A 26306-nucleotide genomic window follows, 5' to 3' on the forward strand; every position below is an offset into this window, starting at 1 on the left:
ACTGGCCTGGAGTGGTAAAGTGTCCTACCATGAAGGATGCAATAAGGCTGCCCTCTCCAGAAACCTTTTGCAAAGGCTTTGGGAGTACATCCTTTCACATGCTTGCTTTTAAACCATGTATAGTATTTTAAAAGGTACACTCACCGGAGGTCCCTTCTCCACCTGCCGGGTCCAGGAGGCAGCCTTGGGTGGGTTCAGGGGGTACTGGCTCCAGGTCCAGGGTGAGAAACAGTTCCTGGCTGTCGGGAAAACCGGTTTCTCCACTTGCTTGTTGTGAGCTATCTACAACCGCCTCCTCATCATCATCTTCTTCGTCCCCAAAACCTGCTTCCGTGTTGCCTCCATCTCCATTGAAGGAGTCAAACAACATGGCTGGGGTAATGGTGGCTGAACCCCCTAAAATGGCATGCAGCTCATCATAGAAGCGGCATGTTTGGGGCTCTGACCCGGAGCAGCCGTTCGCCTCTCTGGTTTTCTGGTAGACTTGCCTCAGCTCCTTAAGTTTCACGCGGCACTGCTTCGGGTCCCTGTTATGGCCTCTGTCCTTCATGCCCTGGGAGATTTTGACAAAGGTTTTGGCATTTCGAAAACTGAAACGTAGTTCTGATAGCACGGATTCCTCTCCCCATACAGCGATCAGATCCCGTACCTCCCGTTCGGTCCATGCTGGAGCTCTTTTGCGATTCTGGGACTCCATCATGGTCACCTCTGCTGATGAGCTCTGCATGGTCACCTGCAGCTTGCCACGCTGGCCAAACAGGAAATGAGATTTAAAAGTTCGCAGTTCTTTTCCTATCTACCTGGCCAGTGCATCTGAGTTGAGAGTGCTGTCCAGAGCAGTCACAACGGAGCACTCTGGGATAGCTCCCAGAGGCCAATACCGTCGAATTGTGTCCACAGTACCCCAATTTCGACCCGGCAAGGCCGATTTAAGCGCTAATCCACTTGTCAGGGGTGGAGTAAGGAAATCGATTTTAAGAGCCCTTTAAGTTGAAATAAAGGGCTTCATCATGTGGATGGGTGCAGGTTTACATCGATTTAATGCTGCTAAATTCGACCTAAACTCCTAGTGTAGACCAGGGCTAAGGTGCCTCGGTGACAGAAGCATAATTAGAATCAGACTAGATGGGGGTGTGTGTGTCAGTTTTTCATTGTTACCCTGACCTCAAAAATTCAAATGACACAAAGCAAGCAGCATGAAAAACAGCCAATCAAGGGTGTTCCTCTTACCTCCTTCACCTAACAAGCTATCCGTTGAGCATTACCTTTGCCAACATCTGACCTCCTGCTAAGAGGGAAAGCCTATAGCAGCAGTGCTGCACTTGTTGCTATTCCTGTACCAGACAGAAGTATAAGAGCAGCTGGCTTCAGACCATGGTTCATAGATCACAGTGTAATGATTTACACTGTCAATTCCTTAACTATAATGGTGCTGTCAGTGTTTTCTTTCACAAACCATTATATTTACATGTTAATTTGCCCAAGGGGTTTAACTCTGCCATTAATATTTGCTCTTGGGTGAATTTTGGCATATACTGGCTGAATCTTGAGGCAAAAATGTTCAAGCTACCCTCTTCATCTGAAGTAATATTTTACCCTAAAGGCTGCCTCATTCACAAAGGAGAAATCAGAATAGCTGGAATATTTTGTTTCATGTATACAAAATTAGGACCTGAATGTACAACAACCCTTTTGCTGAGCACTCCTTTCTTTAAGTAGAACCACTGGCATGAAACTATTTGTCTGAGTAAGGGCTCCCCAGTGTGAGGAAGGGCTGCACAATTTGGCTCTTCCTGTATGGTTTGTTAATTCCCATCAGGAGGTTTTTGGATAGACTTTGCCAAATACCTCTTACAAAAGAAAATGCCTCATATTACAACAGAAACAGAAACAAAATACATGCTAAGATAAATCAGTATGATAAGTACCAGCTTTACGCTTCATGCATTGATTTTACAGATTTTGGTCAAGATTTTCAAAACTGGGTTCCCAAATTTATTTATAGCTAAAATAGGGTGAAATTCTGCCCCACAGAAATGAATGGCAGAACGCCCATTGACTTCACTGGGGTAAGACTGCACTCTGATTCAGTGTACCTTGGAGCTGCTGGCTGCTCAGCATATATTAAAAACAGGACACGTAATTAGGTGCATAAGACCATGTACCTCCTGTTGATTCCACATGGACTATGGAGTCTGTTTGTGTGGAGTCAGTTACAGGACTGGGACCTAAATATGGATTTAGGAACCTAATTTTAATCACACAGTTTTGAAAATCTTGAACTTTTTGTATGTACCTTGTGTGAAATGAAATATATAATCATCGTCCTCATCAAATTATGAACAAGGGACGTAGAGCACTCCATAGTTCTGGTTGTTTCATTTGTCTTTGTCAGTCAGTGGGAAAACTGGATTCCCAGAATAGAAGAGTTAACTAAAAGACTGGAATTAAGTTCATATTTAGAAGAGTGCAGGCTAAGTAAGCTGGCCTTTATAAGCTGGTGTCACACGAATAACAGTCCCCTACAAAACTTCTGCACTTCACTTAGCCTGAAAGGACTGTTTCTCTCCAGGAAAAGCCAACAACTAAGCATCCTGAAGAATTACAATAAAACTACCTAGATCAGCACAAACAAAGTTCAGCAGGTTAACAATAACAAAAACATGCTAAAACACAGACTGCAATACCTCATTTTCAGTGCTGTCAATCAGGCACTTATCATGAGCTCTCATTGATTTAAACTAGGGCTGTCAATTAATCACAATTAACTCACGCGATTAACTCAAAAATAATTGCAATTAAAAATAATCGTAATTAATCACAGTTTTAATCATACTGTTAAACAATAGAATACAAATTGAAATTTATTAAATATTTTGGATGTTTTTCTACATTTTCAAATATATTGATTTCAATTACAACACAGAATACAAAGTGTACAGTGCTCACTTTATATTATTTTTATTACAAATATTTGCACTATAAAAATGATAAAAATGATTTACTTGATAAAGAAATAGTATTTTTCAATTAACCGCATACAAGTACTGTAGTACAGTCTCTTTATCGTGAAAGTGCAGCTTACAAGTGTAGATTTTTTTTTGTTACATAACTGCACTCAAAAACAAAACAATGTAAAACTTCAGAGCCTACAAGTTCACTCAGTCCTACTTCTTATTGAGCCAATCACTAAGACAAACAAATTTGTTTACATTTACAGGAGATCATGCTATCCAATTCTCACTTTCAGGTGACATCGTAAATAAGAACAGGCGTCCCCATGGCACTTTTGTAGCCGGCATTGCAAGGTATTTTACATGCCAGATATGCTAAACATTTGGATGCCCCTTCATGCTTTGGCCACCATTCCAGAGGACATGCTTCCATGCTGATGATGCTCATTAAAAAAATAACCTGTTAATTACATTTATGACTGAACTCCTTGGGGGAGAATTGTATGTCTTATGCTCTGTGTTTTACCACCTTTTGCCATATATTTCATGTTATAGTAGTCTCAGATGATGACCCAGCATGTTGTTCGTTTTAAGAACACTTTTATTGCAGATTTGACAAAATGCAAAGAAGGTGCTAATGTGAGAGTTCTAAAGATAACTACAGTACTTGACCCAAGGTTTAAGAATCTGAAGTGTCTTCCAAAATCAGAGAGGGACGAGGTGTGGAGCATGCTTTCAGAAGTCTTAAAAGAGTAACACTCTGATGCAGAAACTACAGAATCCAAACCACCAAAAAAGAAAATCAACTTTTTGCTGGTAGCATCTGACTCAGATGATGAAAAGGAACATGTATCGGTCTGCACTGCTTTGGATCGTTATTGAGCAGAACCCATCATCAGCATGGATGCATGTCCTCTGGAATGGTGGTTGAAGCATGAAGGGACATATGAATCTTTAGCATATCTGGCACATAAATATCTTGCAACACCGGCTACAAGAGTGCCATGAGAATGCCTGTTCTGACCTTCAGGTGACATTGTAAACAAGAAGCAGGCAGCATTGTCTCCTGAACATGTAAACAAACTTGTCTGTCTGAGTGATTGGCTGAACAAGAAGTAGGACTGAGTGGACTTGTAGGCTCTAAAGTTTGACATTGTTTTATATTTGAATGCAGTTATTTTTTGTGCATAATTCTACACTTGTAAGTTCAACTTTCATGATAAAGAGATTGCATGACAGTACTTGTATTAAGTGAATGGAAAAATACTATTTCTTTTATTTCTACAGTGCAAATATTTGTAATAAAAATAAATATAAAGTGAGCACTGTACACTTTGTATTCTGTGTTGAAATTGAAATCAGTATATTTGAAAATGTGGAAAACATCCAAATATATTTAAATAAATGGTATTCTATTATGGTTTAACAGCATGATTAATCACATGAGTAATTACAATCAATTATTTTAATCGTGTGATTAATCAGGATTAATTTTTTTAATCGCTTGATAGCCCTAATTTAAACATGTTTGAAGTAGGGACACACATCAAAGCGTAGTCATACAAGACATCCATGCTTCTCATATGGCATACGAACTTGGCCTTTGATCTCACATCTCACAACACATATACGATGTGCAGGAAGGTTGTACGTAATATCCGCACATCTGGAGGATTAGATTGTTTCAAGAATCACAGTAATAGGATAGGGAGCAACTTTCACTTCTAAGTCACTTGCTATAATAGATCCCAGGTTAAAAAAAACTAAAAATCATTATCACATAACAGCTATATGGATGTCTATGACTTCATGATCTTATCCCAGTTCCTAGTGGACAGGTAGTCACATCTCCAAAACCACCAGTACAATCAGCACCCTTATTGGCAGTCTCAAGAGTGAGTCCAAGGCTTGAGTGAGATTTACACACCCACTCCCCCTTAGTGGTGGGCCCTTCAAGCCAGAGTTCAGAAATACTAATAGGGTCATATGAAGATCTTATGTTTCCTCTGCTCTTGCTCTACCTCCTGTATGTACACACAGAATACTTCAGTTTCCAGTGCTAGTCATCTGGCATCTGTTACAAGCACTGACCTCATTTTTGGGGTTAAAAAAACCCCAGCATGTCTTCTTACGTGTTACTGCTTGCATGATGTCAGGGCAGGATATTCAAAATCAGATAACTGGTTGGGAGCCTATGTTACCACTGCCTGCCCCAAATCAGGCCGTGAACCTATGGACAAGTCCATTTGCAGCATAGCCTCTGGCCACCAAATAACCAGCAACTCAGACATTTGTGTATTGTTTCAAAGTATCACATGTTTCAAATGATCTACACAATGAGCATTCCTGTGGCACTCTTGGTTTTATGGTTTACAATTGGCCATTAACACGTATGCAGTTAATCCTTTCAGAGCTGCACATTTTGTAAGAAACTGGCCTATTTTTCTAGAACAAGCACTTTTGATTATGCATAACCAAAATGAGGACAATAAACAAGGCAATTAAACTCACTGCTGAGTGGACACTTAGGAATGAGCATAGGCACATGGTCTCCATGTCCTCTACATGGATCTTTTGGCTTCTCAGTTAGCTCCAGAGAGGCTAGTAAAGTGTCTACATATCAGCCCAATTGATCCTGGGGATAGCAGGCGCAATGTGAAAGTGGTGGTGGTGGGGATCAGGGGAGTGGGACAGAAGTGAACTGATGCTGCTCCACAAGGAGGAGGTGCTGAGTGCCTTGGCTGAGGCACAGGAAGTCATGTAAATGAGTTCTCCCACTCCCCCGCTCTTAAAGCTGCCTTATGTTAATCCCATTTGTGTCTCTCCTCCTACCTACTCCACCCTAGAGACACAATAAGATCTGTAAGTCTCCAATATACAGGACAAGATGAGACCAGAGTTACTAATTATTTTTGGGGGGAGAGGGGGAAGGGAATTTTTTGTGTAGCAGTGGGTGGATTGGAGGGTGGAAAGTTGATAGCTTGAGTGAGTAGCTCTCTCCTCCCATCTCCCCAGCTATCCAGTGGTGGTGCAATGGACTGATGGGTCCAAACTGTGCTTCTTACATGATGGCTTCATTTTAGAGATGCCAGCCAGCTGGACTTCTTCTCAGGCCATGGTGACCCTTCTCATGTACTCTCTCTCTCTCAATGCTAGCAGCTCAGAAGGAATCTGGCCCTCATCCAAATGTTAGAAGGGCTCAGTGACTCTGCTGATATTAGCCCTAGCAGGATGGGACACATATGGCAGTTGGGCTGGGAAGAATCAGAGCAAAGGGTTGGTTGTCCTCATGTCTGTTATGAAGATGCCAGGGGCAGTGGGGGAAGAAGGTGAAGGGAAATATGCATTGGCTTCTGTGGCTGTGGAGCCAAATTGGACCATGCCAACTACTGTGGAATCTGCATAGTGGATATCGCTGAATTAACATATTAAGGGAAGACCCAGATCCAGGGTCCATAACTGGGAAACACTCTTAATCAGCAACTGAACATGTAGCTCCAGAATTTGACCTCTAGAGTAGAGTTTTTATGAAAGTGGGTCTGATTCATGCCTGGGATGAGTGACAATCTTATTCTTAAAATACCTGCTGAATCAACGGTGTTTTTCATTTCTTAATCCAGAAAATAGTTCCAGTGCCAGCTGACTTTCAGTATGGATAGAAAATAGATTTTCTGCTTATACAGAGCTCATGTAATAGCTGAAATATAACATCTTCTGCAGATTCGTTGTCTAAACAATGCTGTAAAAATGGAAAATGTGCTCCAAAACATTTGTTAAAACTGGAAAACAGCTAAATAAAGACAGGGAATGCCATTTATATAATAAAATATGGTGGAAGCAAACAGATAGAGGAGACAGATCAAATGAGAAGAGCCAACAGATTTCTGAATATACCCGGCAGCTCCAATGGGGCATTTCTTATTAAGTATATGTTTATTTTTGTGTGACTAGGAGAAGGGGTAACTTGGCAATAGTTTCTTTCTTTTTCCCTCTGTCTGTACATATATATGTAGATTTTGTGCCAATGCAATAGTATAATTAGATTAAGAAAAATGATTCAGTGGAAACTATTCAATGAAATTGAGCTCCAAAACCTGCCAAGGTTTTCAGCAGTGGCCTAGTTACTTTATCAAGTTTAGCACAAAGCAAATATTTATCTCTACAGAGCTTACAGCTAGCACTGTATGGACTGGCATGTTTGACCAACATTAAGGCCACCACTGGCTTACTTAGGTTCCATGATATCAATCACAAATCAGAATTTTGCAATTAGTGTTTTAAAACTGTAAACATAAATTCTGGAACAATGGATACATTAAAATTCAGCTTTAAAATGGCTGTCTGTTATCCACCAAAGGGGGAAAATACTTTTAAAAGATTATCATCGGCCAAGAAAACTAACAGATATCTAATAGGGCAAAGTTGTTGTTTGGCTATTTCCATGACAAGAACCCAAAGTTAGACAGGGAAATATTTGTAGCCCCTTTAAAGTACATGTACGTTTAGCAAGATTATAAAGTGCAGTTTATGGATACAGAATATACCAAGGGAATCTAAAAGCAATGTAGCCAAAGCTTTAAAAGTAATGGATAATCCTTTCCCCTTTCTTTTAATTTAAAAATAAAATCAAACTTGAATCTATCAGATTGTTCCTGCTGCTGACATTAAATAGCTTCCTCAAATTAATGAAACATAAGCTTTAAAAACACAGAGACTGAAGAAAAAAACTAACACCCGAAGGCCAACCTACAACTTTATTTGAAAGGGAAAAGCAAAATGAATAAGGTGCTAACTAAAGAAAATAACACACACACACAGACACAAAAGAATCTCGATGTTTTCTTTACATGATCCTTTTTTGCTTAAATCCAAGTTGTAATTATTCTTTAGTGGAATCTCAATCTAATAATATCTGTGCACCCTACAATGTGGTTAGGAGCAGTCTCTGAGAACACAAGGGAAAAAGGATGCTGCAACCATTAAATAACCAGGATGATAAGGAATAGCAGTACAACCAGAAGACAATAGATCTGGATTAAGGCTTTCAAAAACAAGGTGTTTGAAAATTCTAAAGTCTGTGACTCTGATCCTTCTGTAAGAGTTGAAAGCATGACACTATGTTACGCTAATATCACAGAATATGAGAACCCAGAGATGAAGAAAACCTGTTTATATTATCTAGTCCATCCACCAGTCAGCACAAGATTGCTCCCTACAGTACAGAGTTTAGTATTTCAACAAGCATTATTTTTAGTGTCTCAACCTCTAAATGTTCCAACATGCAGCTTGAAACAGGCAATTCTCAAACTCTTAGTTATCTTCCAACAGAAAGAAATGGCTAATCGGGAATTTGAAGGAAGTAGCTGGGAGGATATTTCTGTCTAACAGAGAGAGAATTTTCAATATAAGACCAGATTCTGCTGTCCTTAGTATCAATGGGACTTTTCATGGAGTAAGGTAAGGTATTGCTCATTGTGGTTGAGTAGCAGAATCTGGTCCACAACAGAGAGAAATAGCAAAGGATGTTTTTATAATAATATTTATTTTGATTTTTTTCACCAAAAATCATTTGCTTTGTACGAGCATTTATGCAAGTTTTACTGAATGAGATATTAGTATATCAAAGACCTCTGTTCAATATTTGATTCCTCTTCTTTTAGGGCCTGATTCAACTGCCATTACAGTCAACAGTTTAAAATCAACCTGTTTTCCCTCTCATTTCAATAGGCATTGGATCGGGCCCTAAGGCAACGATTCCTGCAAGGTGGATCTAGGGACCAGTGGCCTGTGAGTCCTTCCTAGATAATCTGCAAAATTAAGTATTTTGAGAGCCAGGTAGTGGGGCACTGAAATGTTGGTAGGGAAGGTGGGGTCATGAGAGAATCTCTCTCTTATGAAGTGGTCCACAGAATGATAAGGTTGGGCAATCCTAGTTAAGTTACAGGACACTGTACTCCCACTTCTCTGAAACCATCAGGTATGCAAATGCCTTTGTGTACTGCTTACTGCCGATGAGGGAAAGCCGCGGTTTAAAAATTAAGGTATCAGCATACAAGCTCTTTTCGTTTTAGTTTCTTCAAATTACCTATTTAAATAGCCACTGCACATCACTGGCCAAGCTCACTGACGTGAGATAATATGACTGTGGACACTATCCCTCCAAAAGTTATTTTTTAAATGAAACCTTAGGGTTGATTTTAAGGCACTTTACTTTTCAGATTTTTTTCCATTCAAATATCAGATCTGTTTTCCCTCTCTCAGAGTACTTGAAAAGCAGCTTTCCTGAACTCCTTACAGGTGAATAAATAGAAAATGAAAAATATTCCATCAAGGAGAGGACTTTACAAGTCATAGTAGGTATCAATTTTATTTCCTTCCAGGATTGCTTGCTGCTGTCATAAATTTATGGCTCAAATTTCACTTTCTTAGGTTAAACAGTGCCGTTCATAATTAACTGCCTCAGCTCTTATAAAACAAACAAATGCTCTGAAGCACCTCTGGTCATAAAAGGCTTCCCTTTTCTTCCTTTCAAGAGCATTCCGATACAGTCTTTCCTTTCACAGACAGAAGAGGTTTAATTAGTCTTATGTGTAAGGCTAAACAGCAAAAAGGAGAGTTGCCAACATTTCAAATTAATCAAATTATGACTCTGGAAGAAAAGGTTATTTACACTGGCGGGTTTTTTTCCCCCTTAGAAAAGAAAAGCTAACAAAGCAAGCCTCATGTCCATCAAGTATTTTCAATAAAATGGTTTTACTGGATAAAATTAGTAGTGTGCTGACTTATACCACATGCAATCTTACTGATAATGGGTTGCCTAAGGTATACATTAGCAAGAATTTGGCCCACTGTGTAGAAAGGGTTTTACTTGTATTTGCGATCAAATGGAAAATTAATATGTGTAATTAATAGGTCAAAAATCCTGCCTTTTCTTTTCATACATCCTTTTACCATGACTCATATTACATTTTGGAAAATGAGAAGGAGGATAATGAAAGTTGAAAGGGGAAATATGTTTCCTTTCTGTATTCATATGTGACAGTGCTCTTTGCTTTTTAACTTCCTGTTATTTTCTTTTCTATAAAATATGATAAATACCACCTTACACCTATATCATACTTATATCGCATACTTTTGCTCAATGAACCCAAAGCAATTCACATTGTTACACACATTTTATGAAAGGGTACACTGATGTATAAACGAGTGGCCAGGAATGGACTTTGCAGAGACTCAAGCACTGACACACAATTGTCAGGGATGGAGACAATTGGTAGATTGCTCATCAGTGATGGTGCCCCAATGACCAACGTGGTTATGGGAGTGATGATGATGATGACATTGATGTACAGAGGGTCTGTGCAAGTTGCTCAACGTCGACGTTGCACAGTTGCAAAGTGGCAGAGCTTTGAACAACCAAATTTTAATAGGGGAAGAGCCATATAAATTAATAGATTCTAATACATATGGTTTAGGTTGGGAGTGAAAACTGTTCTTGATCAGTTTCTTATCTCCCCTCATTCATTGTATTTCCTTAGCTTCCTCCAGACCACTCTAAGACTCTCTTTAAAATCGTCTGAGTATACAAATCTTTTTTTTTCTAGCTTCCCTGTTTCATCAGCTGTCCCTTCAAATCTGCATTGCTTCATTCTTCATTTAATCCGCTACCGTTACCGCCTTCAGAATGCATGAGGGACATAACAAAGGGAATCCGTCCCCAAGCTAAAATATCAGGGCCCCAACAGCTATTTTTATTGGTAAAGGTACTGTTGTCGGAGACTAACAATGGCTTGATGTTATGAACAGTTGCCATTCCGTGCACCACTCTTTTCTGAGGACCACTATTCTTACATCTTCATTTCTTCACCATTTTTTGTCCATACCAGTGACTAATGAAATAAAATTAAAAGAACATCCCCATCCACCCCCATATTTAATCTTACGTCATTTTACTTCAAGAAGAACCATAATGCTAGGTGGCCTACCCTAGGATGTCTATGAATGGGTCCTTCAGTATATGAATACTGCAGCCTATGTCTCTGTGTTTATCACTTCTACAGAAGATGTTTATTGCCTTGGATAACTGTCTCAGATACAAAAATGGGACAAATCTCAGGCAAGAGAAAGTACAACTCAATGTCTTTTCATTAAATGATAAAGGTTACTTTTTACAACCCCCTCTATTTTACAATGATGTCCTACCATTAGATAGGCCCCCTTAAATTCTTAATCTTGGCTCTCCCTACTCATATATTGTTGTTATTATTGCTATTAATTACTTTCATTACAGTAGCTCCTGATAGGCCAGCAGAGTCAAGTGCTATATGCAACCCTGATTGCCCTTTTCTCTTTTTTTTAAATAGCAGGATCAGCCAAACCTAAGGGATCTGACATACGTTCATCACCATTTAATTAAAAAAACCAAACCTATCTGCCTTTCAATTGTGCGACAGTATGTTTTCATAGCACCAAGAAATATCAGCTGTGGCAATGGAAAGTCAACAAAGCGCAAAATTCTGTGACTAGAGCTACAATTTTGACATGGTAAATTCTGTGGGTGGAGAGGGGAATCAAGGACTGGTTATAGTCAGAATGTCAGAAGCCATGAAAATCATAACAATAATTGTAAAAAGTCTTAGATATACTTTGGGCATACCTTCCCCTGGAGGACTGTCTCACCACAAAAATTTATAGGCCACTATAGCCAAAGCTATGGGCTGTGCAGCTGGAGAGAGTCCAAAGTTAAGCAGAGAAAACCCTCTTCAGGATCTCAAAAAGCGTTCAGCTATGATCCCTTCATGTAGCTGAATGGTGTTCCAACATCAAAACACATAAAAACAGACAGTTCTAATGTTTGCACTGCTCCCTGTCGTGTTTCAAAACAGTAACAACCCATCTTTTCGAAGAGGCTTGAAGGAAGTCCAGCCCCTTTCTAAGGCTCAGCATAATTCCACTGATAATGGATTATGTCACAATATCCTCAAGTTACTCTCAGCTCAGGGAGGCTCTTCCAGATGGGACACTGAAAACCTGGTGCAGATGTAACTTCAAAATTCCTACACTATTGTCTATCTCAGAAGGGCTTTTCCCCAGTGGCACTAGTAGGGCAACGTGCATCTTGACTGTGAGGTCCTCCTCCAGGGGGTGCCAACAGACTTGAACACTCATCACAAGTATATCATGTCCTCTTTCGTCTCTAGCCACTGCTTCTTTCCTCCTCTACAGAGTCCTCCTGGAAGAAAAGCTTCTTCAAAACACAAAATAAGACTGGGAAGTTTTAGGGGAAACTTACCCCTGAACTGGTTTAATACTGGTAGAGTGTAAAGTCATAACAGCTTCAGTCACCATATAAGCCTGCTTATGTAGACCTGACAGACCTCCCAGTATAACTACTTGTTGCTTGCTTGCTAGGGTCCTGTGGTACCACCAGAACATCTAATGCAGTACAAGCTCCAGCTGAGCATGTAGAGTGACTAATCCTCATGTTATTATTTTGGCAGAAATGACAGAACAAACAACAGCCAAGGAAACATATTATAAACTAAAAAATAAAAAGGGAGTCTAATAAGATGGCATTATCACCTAAACTTAACTATTCACAACGTTATAAGTCTCAGTAGATTATTTGGAAACACTTCATATTTAAATTCCCTAAAAAACATAGATAGATTCTTTGCTCAAATGCTGATAAGATCCACTAGTGTAAATCTACTTTCAACTTCCCAGAGAAAGCTCACTAAGTCTTGTTGACAGAATTCAGTTGAAGTATTTCTGGGGTAGAAGATTTTCTTTGTATAATAAGGATCAAAGGGAAACACTTGGTCTGATCAGTTTTTGTGGAATAGGCTCATCATTGTGCCCATTTGAAAGACTGTGAGGACTGGCAGTTCCTGGTGTATTGCTGTGCGTGGATGGGCCCATGAAGAGCACATTACGTGAAAACCATACCGAGGAATTCCACTACCACGCAGCTGCACATCAAACTATATGCCTTCAGTTCTGTCAGTATGAGAACCGAAAGTGAAACACAGTCACTTGACTTGTCTATTAATGCTCATGTGACCACTGCACACAAGATTCATTAAGGCTATAAAATGAAAACTCCACTATCATGCAAGATCTTGCCACTGTTTATTGTCTTCTTTGACTCGCCATTGGCATGGCTGGAAAAAAAGCTAGAGTCACACATAAAATATAGAAATGCTTTGGTAAGAAGTCTATTATTTTACAAATAAAATGCTATGCTAGGCCCATGGATTTAGACTAGTAAATTCTGAGCAGGACAGAAAAAGTTCACAAGGTGCCACCCTTGAATCATTCTAAATGTCATATTTTAATAGAATTAAAGTGTTTCCAAACTTTAGTGAGCTCACCTGCGGAATGGAAACACAAAGGGGTCTAGTGCAAGGCAAACTTGTGAGTGTAAGGCCTAAAGTAAATGTCAAGGGTCTAGGTAACAGAAATATGCCTGCAGCAAAATGCCTGTCTGTAAAAGTCCCTTCCTCCCCTCACACACACTTAGTATAATTTTAGTTAAGTATTTGTAATGGGTATATAAAGATGGCTTTTGCTCTCTGCTAAAACACACTAACAGAACAGATCTAGTCCCTTATTTGTTTTGAACAGTGGTACATTTACTTTGGAAGACGGTTGCCAACATGATGAAAAAGACCTACAAGTTCTCCACTTGGTTGCCCTTAAAGATATATAGTCTGACCTTTTCCCATCTTACAAGCAAAGTCTGCTCTCAATTACACTGGTGTAAATCAGAGTAACTGCACTGGCTTCACGCAGCTTCGCTCGATTTACAGCATTGCAAATGAAAACAGAATTTGGATACTATTGTCTTTTCTGCTTTACTGCCACCATAAATTTCTCTTTTTGGAAGACTTATTTCCTTGCCATTGCAGTAAATCTTACCTATTGACACAAAGCAGATGACTCTGAACAACCTGTTTGATGTGGTAAACAAAAGCAAAATAAATGCCAAACCATCTGAATGAGTTAGAAAGAAAGGGAAGAGGAACACTCTGCAAAGGAGTACTCTGAGGAACCTGGGGCGTGCTGCAATTTGGGGAATGGAGTCCATAAATACCAAGAAGAAAAGAGCCTAAAAAGAAACAAAATATACTATGTGGGACTGATTCTGATCTCCCGAGAGTGTAAATCAGGGGTAGCTCCACTGCAGTCAATGAAGTTATTCCACTGTAAAGCCAACATCGGAATCAAGTGACATATGTACCGTGTAATTACCAGCAGAAGCAAGGAAGTAAATCTAAGGAAAAGAAAATTAGGCTGAATACCAGTAAAATTTTTCTAATGGTGAAGCAAATTTGGAAGAGTCTCCAAGGATAGTGACTGAAGCCTCATAGCTGGGGATATTTTATAACTAAAATAGATAGAGCCCTGCAAAATACACTGTAAATAGCAATCCTGCATTTGCTAGGTGATATGCTACGGGCCGGGTCCAATGCCCACTGAAGGGGAGTCTTTCCATTGACTTCAATGGGCACTAGAGCTGATCCCAGGTGAACAATTAGGCCTTTTCCTCCTGTAATTTCTATAGGCTGAATTACAAAAGGTATCACCAGGCTGTGGCGTCTGGAAAAGTCCGGCGCTGACAATTTCACTACCAGGAGAGCACTGAGCTGGCTTTTGATATACCGTTGCAGATGTAGCGTGCCCTTAGTTAAGACAATGCTCCAGATACATGTTTTTATGGGCAATGGAGGTGGGACTGTGGACCCACAACAAACATGCCTCCATGGGGAGTTTGCTGCTTGCTGAAATTTTTCAGAATTGGAACACTATGCATTGAAATTGTAATATTTTGATGAAAAACAACAAACATATTTTGAAGACATTTTTGCAGGGGTTTTTTGCCCATGTTTCCACCAACTCTGTGACTAAACTCAGATACAACATGAATAAAAACTTACTAAGATTCCATAGGAACCATATTTCTATAAAAAAAAGAAAAGAGACATCTCTATCAAATTACCTAACATAAATCTGTGTTGTTTAGTTTTGAGGCCAGGATGTGCCCTTTAGAAAATAATATTCCTACTTCTCAGGCACAATGACTAGCCCACAAAATGACTATTTTGAAACAATAGTCCATAACGTCTTCTCTGCATAGCGATCCTGAAAGGGAATGGGAAAATGGTACCCTTAAGTAGTAGCCAGGTGTGGCAAAAACATGGTCCAGAGTTCTGAGAGTCAGACTCATTTTCATTAATACAAGAACTTCTGGTCCCAACAGGCAAATATTCTACCTTGATCTAACTGATGAACCATATGCCTTTACTCTCGCCCTAATGCTGTCATATTGGTTTCACGAGTTAAAAAAAACAATTAAGTCTGGGACTAACAGATATGTGGTGTCTAGATGTTATTTTGATGCTTTAATGTTTATAGCTTGGGAAACAGGATGCAGCCAGTGCAAATAATGAATCAGAGTGGTTAGCTATGCTTCTAAATACTTCAAGGCATTCTAAGACTTATACATTATATCAAAGTTAGCTCTTAAAAACCCCTTTATCAAATATGACAATTATATAGGCTTCTTTTCTGCATATCCAGAAAGAAACATAATCATGCAGATGACTAGTCAGCAAAGCAGGATATCCTCTCAAGAGGCTGAATGGCTGGAATTTCAAAGAGTCAGCTTTCAGGGATTTTCCAGGAGCGAAGAAACTACAGGCCCAACCTCTGGTATGGCAAGAACTGAGTGGGAGAATGAAGTGTAGTACTTTGCTCCTGCCCACTGCCAATACATCCAGAGCTGGGGCCAAGATCTGTCCCAAAATGGTTAAAATATAGATGACAAAGAAAGTGACTAGCATAATATCAGGTCCAAAAGGAGATGAACACAGATTTAAACAGAGAGGGCATTAGAGGGTTGTGTGTTGGGGATTAGGATGGTGTGATTTGGGACAGACTGTTTTTTCCATCTGGTGTTATACATTCTCCAGTTCCCAGCTATGAAACAAAGAAAACAATAGGGTGAATGCAAACGACAAAAAAATCATCAAACTGACCAACTGTAGTGTACCTCAGGAAGGATAACTCAGTGTGCTTGCATGTCTTTGATTACAACAGAATAATCAATCCAGGATCATTGTGAAGTCAAAGCATTGAAATAAAATGCATTTCTTCCACCCAAATGCATCACCCTAAGGAGTCAATCACACCCACTGTATGTGTTCCAGACACCAAAAGGTAATGAAAAAGCCCAGAACCATGCAAGAGGTGTTCCATGCAGAGCAGCTGCAGCAGCACTCACACCGAAGATGTTTGAAGTTCAGCCTCAAATGCACGGTCATCCTTGTCATCAGCCTGTAAGACCACGAGGCCCTCAGACTCAAATTCACTATAGACCCAGCCAAAAACAAGCATGAAAGAGATGTCAAATGAAAACATGGAATGATGACAAATGCATTGGACATAGAGAGCTGATCTAAACTACTGCTTAAGTCGACAGAACTTACATCGCTCAGGGGTGTGAAAACAACATCTCCCTTGTGCGACGTACATCGACTTACAGCAATGTTTACACCATGCTATGTCTTGCACCTCTCGCAGAGGTGGAATAATTATGCCAACGTGAAAGTGCTCTCCTGTCAGCACAGTGTGTCTTCACCAGATATGTCACAGCGGCGTAGCTGCAATGTACTGCGGTAGTGTAGACTTACCCTCAATATACTGAGAAGCCACTATGCGGTATATGACATACCACTACTACTTAATAGTCCTGGAGCCTTAAAATTTCACGTATTCTGAAGGAAGGGTCTTTTTAAGAGGAATCCATTGTTATTCAGTAAAATTTACTTTGCAAGGTAGGAAGTTTCCTACATGACTGGCAGAATTTTGAGGCTCCAGGATTGTATATAGTATCTTCCATCAGAAATGCTCAAAGAACTTCACAAATGTTAAGTCTTCATTTGTTTGATGTGCTTCAGTTTCTGGTTTCCCAGCTCAAGACACTTTGTGCCTGGTTTTCAGAGGTGCTGACAATCAACCACTCCCACTTTTCTCTAACAAAACCCTGTCCAGATGACCTGGAATGGCAGTGGCAATAAACAAAATTTAAACATCTGTCAGTTTTCATTTTTGTCTTATAATGCCAATAAATACCTCAGTCCAGAGCACTTTTCAAGCAGTAATAACCAGCTAGATTGAATGGCTAGCCTTGGTCCTGGGCCACTGATTCCATCCCCAGTTGGTCATTATTGCATCTCATTTGTTAATTCTTAAATATAACATCACATCTATTAAAAACAACAGCTCAGCCTTGAAAGAAAATACACGTTTTGGAGCACCGATTGTAAAAAGAAAATGTCTCACATGAATTCATTCCAACCACACAACCAATAACTTTGCACAAGTGTCATAAATCTTGATGTTTATGATTTCACCACGGCCTCCCTGTAGAATTTGAATCTTCTACTATATGGATATATCAGATGGAAATTCTGTCCATATATTACAATAGATGAAAATTCTATCAATAAATGTTGTTAAGATCTCACCCTATTAATGTTCTATCTCATGCCATTCATGTCATTCCTGTGGGACAAATGGTAATACAGACTCAGGAATGTTATTTGTTTATTTTACAGATCACTTTGAAGGTTTGTTTCTTCTAAAAATTAATGAAATATAGTACTGACAGGCAGGTATTCATAGGGAACATATGCATCTTAAAGGCAGGTGAATATAGAAGAACCAAGTGATCACACCTTTCTTCCTTTAAACCTCTGGTAGCGTTTTACCTTTTTGTCCATTAAGAGAAATTCTGAATAAAGCAAGAAAGGCAGGAGAAAATGAAATAACTGAACAGTTTACCATGATCAGAGTCAGTGATGTGCAATGAATACAACAGAAAGGAACAACAATGAGAATAAAGGAATGTTTCTTGTCTCAAGCACTTACTTCTCACTAAGATCTTCAATATGCTGCCCATGGCCTAACATGAAGCTTGGGCTCGACTGACTGCAGGGACTTGCAGGAGCTGATAAAGTGCTTTTGATGCTCTGGGCTGAATGTCTCCGGCTTCTCCTGCGCTCTAACCCCCTTCGTTCACTGGAGCCAAGACTGGCCCTTCTTCTATCTTTGCGCCCATTGGGCGGGGGATCAGCAGTCTCATCTCCATCCTCATGTCTCAGTGTCATCTGAAAGGAACAAAAGGGGAGACTTTTCACACGTTATCTCTAGATTTCCTATGTTTTCACTCACGTTTTAACAATGAATATGTAGCTGCACATCATCCCCAACCATGAAGTCATTGCTCCCAGCAGAACTTAACTGACTCTTACTATACTCACCATTACAACAGCTACTCCTCGTTAAATGCTACATACTCATCTTACTGCTGCTATTCATACACTGGGATTGCATAGACCCCCTCATCTGCAGATCTTCAAGAGCTTTGTAAACATTTAGGCTGGGATTTTCAAAATCTAAGGGAGTTAGATGTCTAGCTCCCATTATATTACAGTGGGATTTGGGGACCGCATTCCCTTACGCCTTTGAAAATCCCTGGGAGAAAATCTGGCCCTATTTAATTCAGTGGTAAAATTCTTACCAACTTCAAAAGGGACAGGATTTTACCTTGAGTCTTGTGAATTCCCACTCCACCACTGGAGGTAATGATATACAATCCTCATTTTATAGATGAGGAAACTGAGCCACAGAGAGGTTAAGTGATTTACTAAAGTCCCACAGGAAGTCTGGGACAGGTCCATAAACAAAATCCACATCTCTTGAAACTCAGTCTGGCCATTAGATTTTCTACTCTCTAGAAAGTAGTTACATGAGGGCTATGGAGATATTATACATAGCGGACTACTTTGGAGCTTTACAAATGTTGCTACAATCTGTTGCCTGATCTTTAGATTATGTATTAAATTATACTGATTACTTAAGAATCCCCAGTATCACTTTGAGGGCTGCCAGGTTCTTGCCCCAAGATCAGGCCCAGTATTATTCAAATTATTATGTAATTGGGAACCCCAATGTGCGCAGTTGTAACACTCACCCTATAGCAACTCTTTTATATTTACAAATATAGTTTAATAATACATTTAACACAGTCACAAACACCCCAATTCAGTAAGACAGAGATACTACAGAATGTACATCTGCACATCCATATACTCACATCATCTCCTGTAGAACAACCTGAAACGCTAGCCATCATCTTCCCTCATCACCTTCCCCATCATCACCAGTGACCATCATTCTGGCATCTCCCAAGGACGACATCTCCTCGTCCTCCTGCTGCCCCTAGGCTGGGATGCCACTTTTATAACATGTTACGCTGACACTGCTATGTTTGATGCATATTCAGTAGGTGATTTTCCCCCTTTTCCTTATTTGTATTTCCTCACCTTACTAACCTTTTCCCTATAGATTAGTATATCAAAGATCTCCACTCATTATCATATAAGTCCATTTGTTACCATGGCCCTTTTGTGGTTAGGTATCACATTTTTATTTCTGTCCTAACTGGTTATTTCGGTTCTTTCCAAGTTCCAAGGTGTGGTATACCTGTTAAGTTTAAAAGGGTATGAACTTAGGAAAGCCCCTGTGCCAACCTGCTTTAACATATCCTCCATGTTAAAGGTCGCAGCCATATATGGACCTTATGCTTTAGCTCATATCTCAGTGAAAGGTCCCAAACATATGTATGCAAACTGCCTTAGCTCAACATACAGGATGTGACCTGCAGGTCCCTTGTGTTATAGCCAAAATATACTCTAATATAAACCTGTAAACTTATTATGATAAAACAAAGAATCAAACTCATACAAAAATAAGAAACTTATAAGAAAAGATATATAGGCAAGCAAGCAGGCTAGCCTTAGATGGCAGGTTTCAGAGTAACAGCCGTGTTAGTCTGTATTCGCAAAAAGAAAAGGAGTACTTGTGGCACCTTAGAGACTAACCAATTTATTTGAGCATAAGCTTTCATGAGCTACAGCTCACTTCATCCGATGAAGTAGCCTTAGATGTATCTCATGTACCTGTTAGAGACATCAGTTTATTGCCTGGACACTTCTGTTGAATTCTGTACCTGTGATCAGAACTTCCCCATAAACTCTATTTTCAGCTCCCCAAATACTTGGTGTTTTCAATTGGGCCATTTATCTGTGCAAAGTTTATCTGTTCAAAGTTCACAGGCCTCAAGCCTTATCCTAACTTGCTGAAGATAATGTCCTACAGGATACAGGCCTGTAGATTTCTTGCATTACCGCTGAATATAATGCAAAGCAGAATATAATGCAAAGCAGTACATACAATAAAGGCAAGCTAGCCCACTGGCCTACAGATTTCTTCTCAACCAAGGAAGAAATTAACACACTTTCATGCCAGCTTAATATCTTTATCTGTTTTTACCACTCTCTCAGTAAAATTGAGAAAACCTGCTCTTGTCAACTTGTATCATGATGGATTTCAAAAACCAGAGAGGACGTTTCTGGACCTTATTCTCCAATGAGCCACATAAGTTTTCAGTTGGTGTGACTACATTCAGTTGAGCATTAGGGCCTCTGTTCCTACGTTTTGCCTGACTCATCTAACACCGGTATAAATGAGGAGTAATTCCATTACAATCAATGGAGTTACCACAGGGTAAACCTGGCATAAGAAAGAAGAGAAGCAGGCCCAATGTCTCTGCAGCTGGACTTAGTACTAGAGGCAGTAATTTCATTTCACCGCACCATGACATAAATTCACATGCACTTTATATTACTTTCGGCCTAAAAAAAGCAAAGTCTGAAAAGTGTCTAATCGTTATGAAACCAAATATCCTATCTTTGCACATAAATATTTCACAGGTGGTGAATGTGGAGTCAGTCATTACCCAATCACTGCAAGTCGGGTAGGAATTAATCTAGTATAAACTCATAAACAAGGACTCACTGGGCAATCAATTGTGGAGAGAGCCGTGTATGTGAAGTTGATGTAGGCTGGACATTTTTTTGTGCACTGAATGCTTTTGCATATGGAAAGAACTTTTACTGACGTAGGGAGTCTGATATGTAACTAGCAGTTTGAGAAAGAGTTTTAATTGCAGACAGAACTGCCTCTAAAGAGGCTAGTAAATGTGCTGTTTCACCTTGACGTATAACCTATCTCTAATATGAAATGCATTTGTACTGCATGTAGTCATGTACCGGAGTAGGTCACATATACGAATGTGTGTAACACTTCCAGGAACCAGATGTTTTTCTTTTAAAAGAAAATAGATAACCAAGTTTCACCTACGTTACATATCCCCCATACCCAGCTTTGAAGTTTGCACAAGCTGTAGGATGCATAAAAAAGGGAATGTTATGTTACCTCATAAATGTTAAATTGCTCAACTAAGTCCAAGTCTGTTCCTTTCTTGTTCAAGTGTCTCTGTGAAATAGTTTCGATGCCTAGCTCTTCCAGACAGTCCACCACGTCATAGAAAGAGTCCTGATCTGGCAACCCCGACAGCGTCTGAGAATCAAAGGGACAACATTGACATTGATTTGTTTTGAAGAGAATTAAAAAAGTTTTACAAGAATTTGTAAGTGGCAGTGTACGTGAGTGTGGTTAAACAAGAAACAAAGAGTGGGGTTAGTGAGACACAGCTAGAAAAAACAAAACATCAAGTGGAGCAGAGTCTAACCAAAAACTCCAGGAAAATATGTAAAAAAAAAGATAACAAACAAAACAATATATATATATTTAAATATATATAACAATATATATTTGGATCCTTCCCTGGTTCTACTTAACTGCAGAACTAAAAAGCAGCAAATATTAAGGTATTAAGCACAGGAACAAAAGCAGAGAGAGAGAGAAAAAAAATTAAAAAAGGTTTATCTGAGCAAGGCAAGCTGGTTTCCTATTGATTCCTGTCTCTTCAGCCTTAAGGAGAAGGGTGAGCCACACAGCTGATTGATGCTCAGCCAGCAACAATCATCCCAAGCCATGTGCCTACTGTCTTCAAGTCCTTAGGTAATAGCAGTATTCTTAATGTACAAGTTGATCTAGACAGCAGAAATATCAGTTCGTTCCTTCCTTTTCATTCTTTAAAATCTTACTGAAGGGATACTTGCTACCTTGTCCAAAGGGTCTTATTAAGAGTTTCAGCATATATAAAGCATTTCTAATTGTGACAAACATTTACCATTAAAAGTAGAGAGACACTTTCACAGACTTGAAAATAAAGAATATTTATATAAAAATAATTTACTCCACAATAACTTTTTGAACTCCCATTTCTATTTGTTTCTGGGTTTAATACAGAGCTTTTCTTATCACAGTCTAGACTTTTTTTGGTGGGTGAATTCACAATATTACCATTAGTCACACACTGCTACTGTGCAGTGAAGTCATAGTACAGTTTGTACTGCAATATGCCCTCCCAGCCTAGTATTGAAAATGACTGCCATGTGATGAATCCATTATTATGGCTCAACAGCAGAATGAAGTCGGGGAGAAGATGAACTATTGGAGAGAGTTTCAGAGTAGCAGCCGTGTTAGTCTGTATTCGCAAAAAGAAAAGGAGGACTTGTGGCACCTTAGAGACTAACCAATTTATTTGAGCATCAGCTTTCGTGAGCTACAGCTCACTTCATTCAGTCTTTCCACTTTATGCATCCAATGAAGTGAGCTGTAGCTCACGAAAGCTGATTCTCAAATAAATTGGTTAGTCTCTAAGGTGCCACAAGTACTCCTTTTCTTATTGGAGAGAGATTTGTTTAAACAGAAATGGGCCTGATTCTCTGTTGCTCTTTTGACTTCTGGCAGTCATTTACATCATTGCAAAGTGGGTGTAATGTACTGCTATTTTGATTTGGTAGCATTTTACACTCAGTTTATGTTGTTGTTAATGACTATACAAGGTGCAGGGCAAGTGAGAATCAGGCCCAAATAAGCTGAAGAGCCTAATTCTGCCACTCATGTTGAGTAGCACCTTATTAAAAGTAGTATGCAAGCCAGTTTAGAGCATGGTGTTACCCAGTGTGCATAAGTGTGGCAGAATTGGTCTCTTAGGCTAGGTCTACACGACCCTCCTAAAAAAAAGTTACAAGGAGGAATGATGGGCTCAGACCTAAAGAAATCCACTGTGGGATGAAAATAAGTCAATACGGGATGAAGTAATAAAACAAATGCTAGTGGCTGACAATTCCCAGACAAGATTAAGAGGTATAACCCCCAGAAAGAGGGAACCCAGTATGAAATACAACATTGCATGAAATGGGCATGGAAAAAGACTCCTGGGGACATGTTTTCCTGCTTTAGTGGGAGTTACATACATATGTGAATCGAGAAATGCCTTTCAGAAGGTCTCTTATCCTAATGAAGTCATGGGAGTTTTGCCACTGATTTCAACAGGACCACGAGTTGGTTTTAAATGAAACATCATGACAACAGTGATGTTACTGGGGGATCTGGCGCTACCAGGCTGTTTCCAAGGGCAATTCCAAGCATTAAAAGAGAAGCTACTTTACCAAAAAGCATTTACTGTAGTTATGAACAAGAGCTTGAGAAAGTACTATGCAGTAGGAATAAATTCATATTGTGATTTATGACCAGAATTGACAAACTGAAGGTACTTGAACGAATATAATGAATTTAACAGGTCATAATGTTAGTAACACTCTGACCTGTTAAACAAAACCATAAAGCACAATGATATTTTGGTTCCTAAATACATTCTGGCTTTCTGTCTTCTTTAAAAGGTCAGTTTTAAAAATCTGACTCATTTGAGGATTACTTTAGCGGTTAAGAACTTTTTTCTAACTAGCTTCTCATTTTTATGGCCTTTTGGTTTTATTTTGTGTGTGTACATGCATATTTTAGATAACATTTGATTTTACAATGGAACAGCTACTTGTAATAAAAACCTTTGAGAACGATAAACAAGAAAAAAAAATCATGGCACCTTTTCCTTTTCAAACAGAAACCCTTTCATTAGCACTCAGACCTGTTAAATTCATTACACTCGATGCATAGAGAAAAAAAATCAAATGTTCTGGAACCATCAAATTGCGCACAAAGCTAGCCTTTGTAACCATGGGATCTTATTACCATTATGCTTGTCCGCCCCATCCCTATGGTTTGTTACACTCATTTGTTGAGTCTTTTTTTCTAATTAAATTTTGAGCTCTTTGGAGACAGGAACTGTGTCTCCCTATGTGATGGCACAACACCTAGCAAAATGGAGTCCTGATCCTGGTTGGTGCCGTTACACAAACGATAAATAACAAGAGTAACCATCAGTTTTATTCATACTGGTAGGCTGGCATAATGATGTGAACTAACCTTCAGAAAGCTGCCACGGAGTTTACTGATCCATAATCTGCCACTCCCATCTAGTGCTCACACTACTGTCCTTATCTGTCTCCTGTGCCCCCCAAAATCCCTGTCCTCCACCACCCCACCCACCACAGACTCTCAAACACCTAAACCCCTCTTTCTATCTGCCTAAACCTCACACAATCCCAAAGCACCATAGCATTCACTTCAAGTGAATATGCTCTCATACCTCTCCCTCTACCCAACTGCTTAGACTTCCTACCACACCAGCCAATTAATTTGAAAAGAACTTCTCTTTCAGCTACTATAAAGCCTCATTTTCCTCACTAACCTGGAGATCTGGTAGTATTCTAAGGGATGGAAAAGAGAAGATGGAAAGAGAAGGCCTGAATTTTACAGCTGTTGCATGTTGAGATTAAACAGCCTTTGAATATTTATTTTACTTATACAAAGATATATTTAGTGCCCCCCATCATGGCATCTGCTGTTGTTAATGTTATATTTACAAAAACAGAGTAGAGTGGTGGCCAAAGGCACAGTACTAAAACAACAAATAGTGTTCTTTAGATAAGGTTAATCCAGTTTGGCTTTGAGTGGCTTGCACTGTAAGTTCTTGGGACAAGATTGGTCTTGCTATATATCTGTCAAATGCCCACAATGCCTTTGAGCATTATGTAACTGAAAATAAATGAGTACTAATATTGCTAATGATATTAATGTGTTAAAACAAACCTTGTTAACTAAGGTCATTGCATAAACCAGCAGTTCAGTGTCAACCCCGTCCTTTTCCTCCAGGATCTCCATAATGTTGGACCATGGCTTGGCTCCTAAGAGTAAAACAGAAACAGTAGCTCATCATGTAATCTAGAAAAATAAACAGGTTCAGACAATATGTACCACAGATTCATAATAGCAAATGGTTAGATAAATTGCTAAACAATTAGTTTGTACAGTTCTTTGATGCATCAATATTTACACCTATATAGCCAACGATAATGCTTAGTCCTGCCATGAGTGCAGAGGACTGGACTAGATGACCTCCCAAGGTCCCTTCCAGTCCTATGATTCTATGATATTACAGTTGTATAGTGTATTATTGGGACAGGTACCTATATCACGACAAGTACTGATGACTGAAATAAAGACGACTGCATTGAATCCCAATTTATGCTTCCCAGATAAAAAGCATCAGTGCAAGAGTGATATATCTTTTGTCCTAATTTTTACCTGAATTATTTTAATAACCCCTCCCTACATCTCCCCCCCCACACACACTTCAAAGGTGATTCTCTCAGTTTTACTCAGTAAGGGAAATACTATATATTTGTTTTGGCTCATATACTTACAAAATCTGTGAAAAGCAAGGTGACTTAATAGCCTATTGCTCCAAATAAAGTAATTCTATAGGTCTTTAGGAAAATGGCTGGTAGACTCAAGCTAAAGTCTTATGTCTGAGATGCTCTGCAAAACCATCACATTTATTTGGCTGAGGTGGATATATGTACTCAAGAAAGAGCCAAAACTGATCTATCAAGGAAACTGAACCGGATAATGAAGGATCCAAGTTCAGACAGTAGTGTTTGAAGTAAATGTGAGGATCAGGAAGGAAATCAGAAAGCTATCAACTATTTACCTGGAGAAACTAATTCAACTACATGATCAGCAGAGCTGGAAGGCATTCTCTGAAATGCAGAGAAATGATTCAGACCAATCTTCACAGAAATCCACCTCCATAACTCTACCCGCAGGATATGGAGTGACAATACACTCATATAATGAAACTCGAGAGATTCTTCATCAGAACCTGTCATTAGGTGATCAGTGACCCCAAAGATAGGATGCTGTAGCCTAACAAATAATCCTTTTGTGGTTGTCATATACACCACATGAGTTATCATCATAACTCTGCAAGCAATCTCTCATTCACACTGCTTTCAAATTTATATCCTGCCACACACATGCAAATCTCCCATTGACTTAATTGAGAACGCCATTCACAAAGCGATGGCAGTTTATAGTGTGCAAAGTTCCTTACACATGAACATTCAGACA

General features: G+C 39.3%; 1 protein-coding gene across 2 annotated transcripts in view; it reads right to left on the bottom strand.

The window, feature by feature from the left end:
* The window catches only part of FHOD3 (formin homology 2 domain containing 3), a 614532-nt gene that overhangs the window by 143682 nt on the left and 444544 nt on the right, over positions 1-26306 (bottom strand). For both annotated transcript variants that reach the window (XM_077810937.1, XM_077810936.1), the window contains exons 8-10: positions 24987-25081; positions 21300-21443; positions 17889-18127 (exon numbers count right to left, since the gene is read on the bottom strand). In XM_077810937.1, the coding sequence (XP_077667063.1) occupies positions 17889-18127; positions 21300-21443; positions 24987-25081 (478 nt within the window). The remainder of the gene's footprint in view (positions 1-17888; positions 18128-21299; positions 21444-24986; positions 25082-26306) is intronic.

The sequence above is a fragment of the Eretmochelys imbricata genome, chromosome 2, assembly GCF_965152235.1.
Source record: "Eretmochelys imbricata isolate rEreImb1 chromosome 2, rEreImb1.hap1, whole genome shotgun sequence".
NCBI classification, from domain to species: Eukaryota; Metazoa; Chordata; order Testudines; family Cheloniidae; genus Eretmochelys; species Eretmochelys imbricata.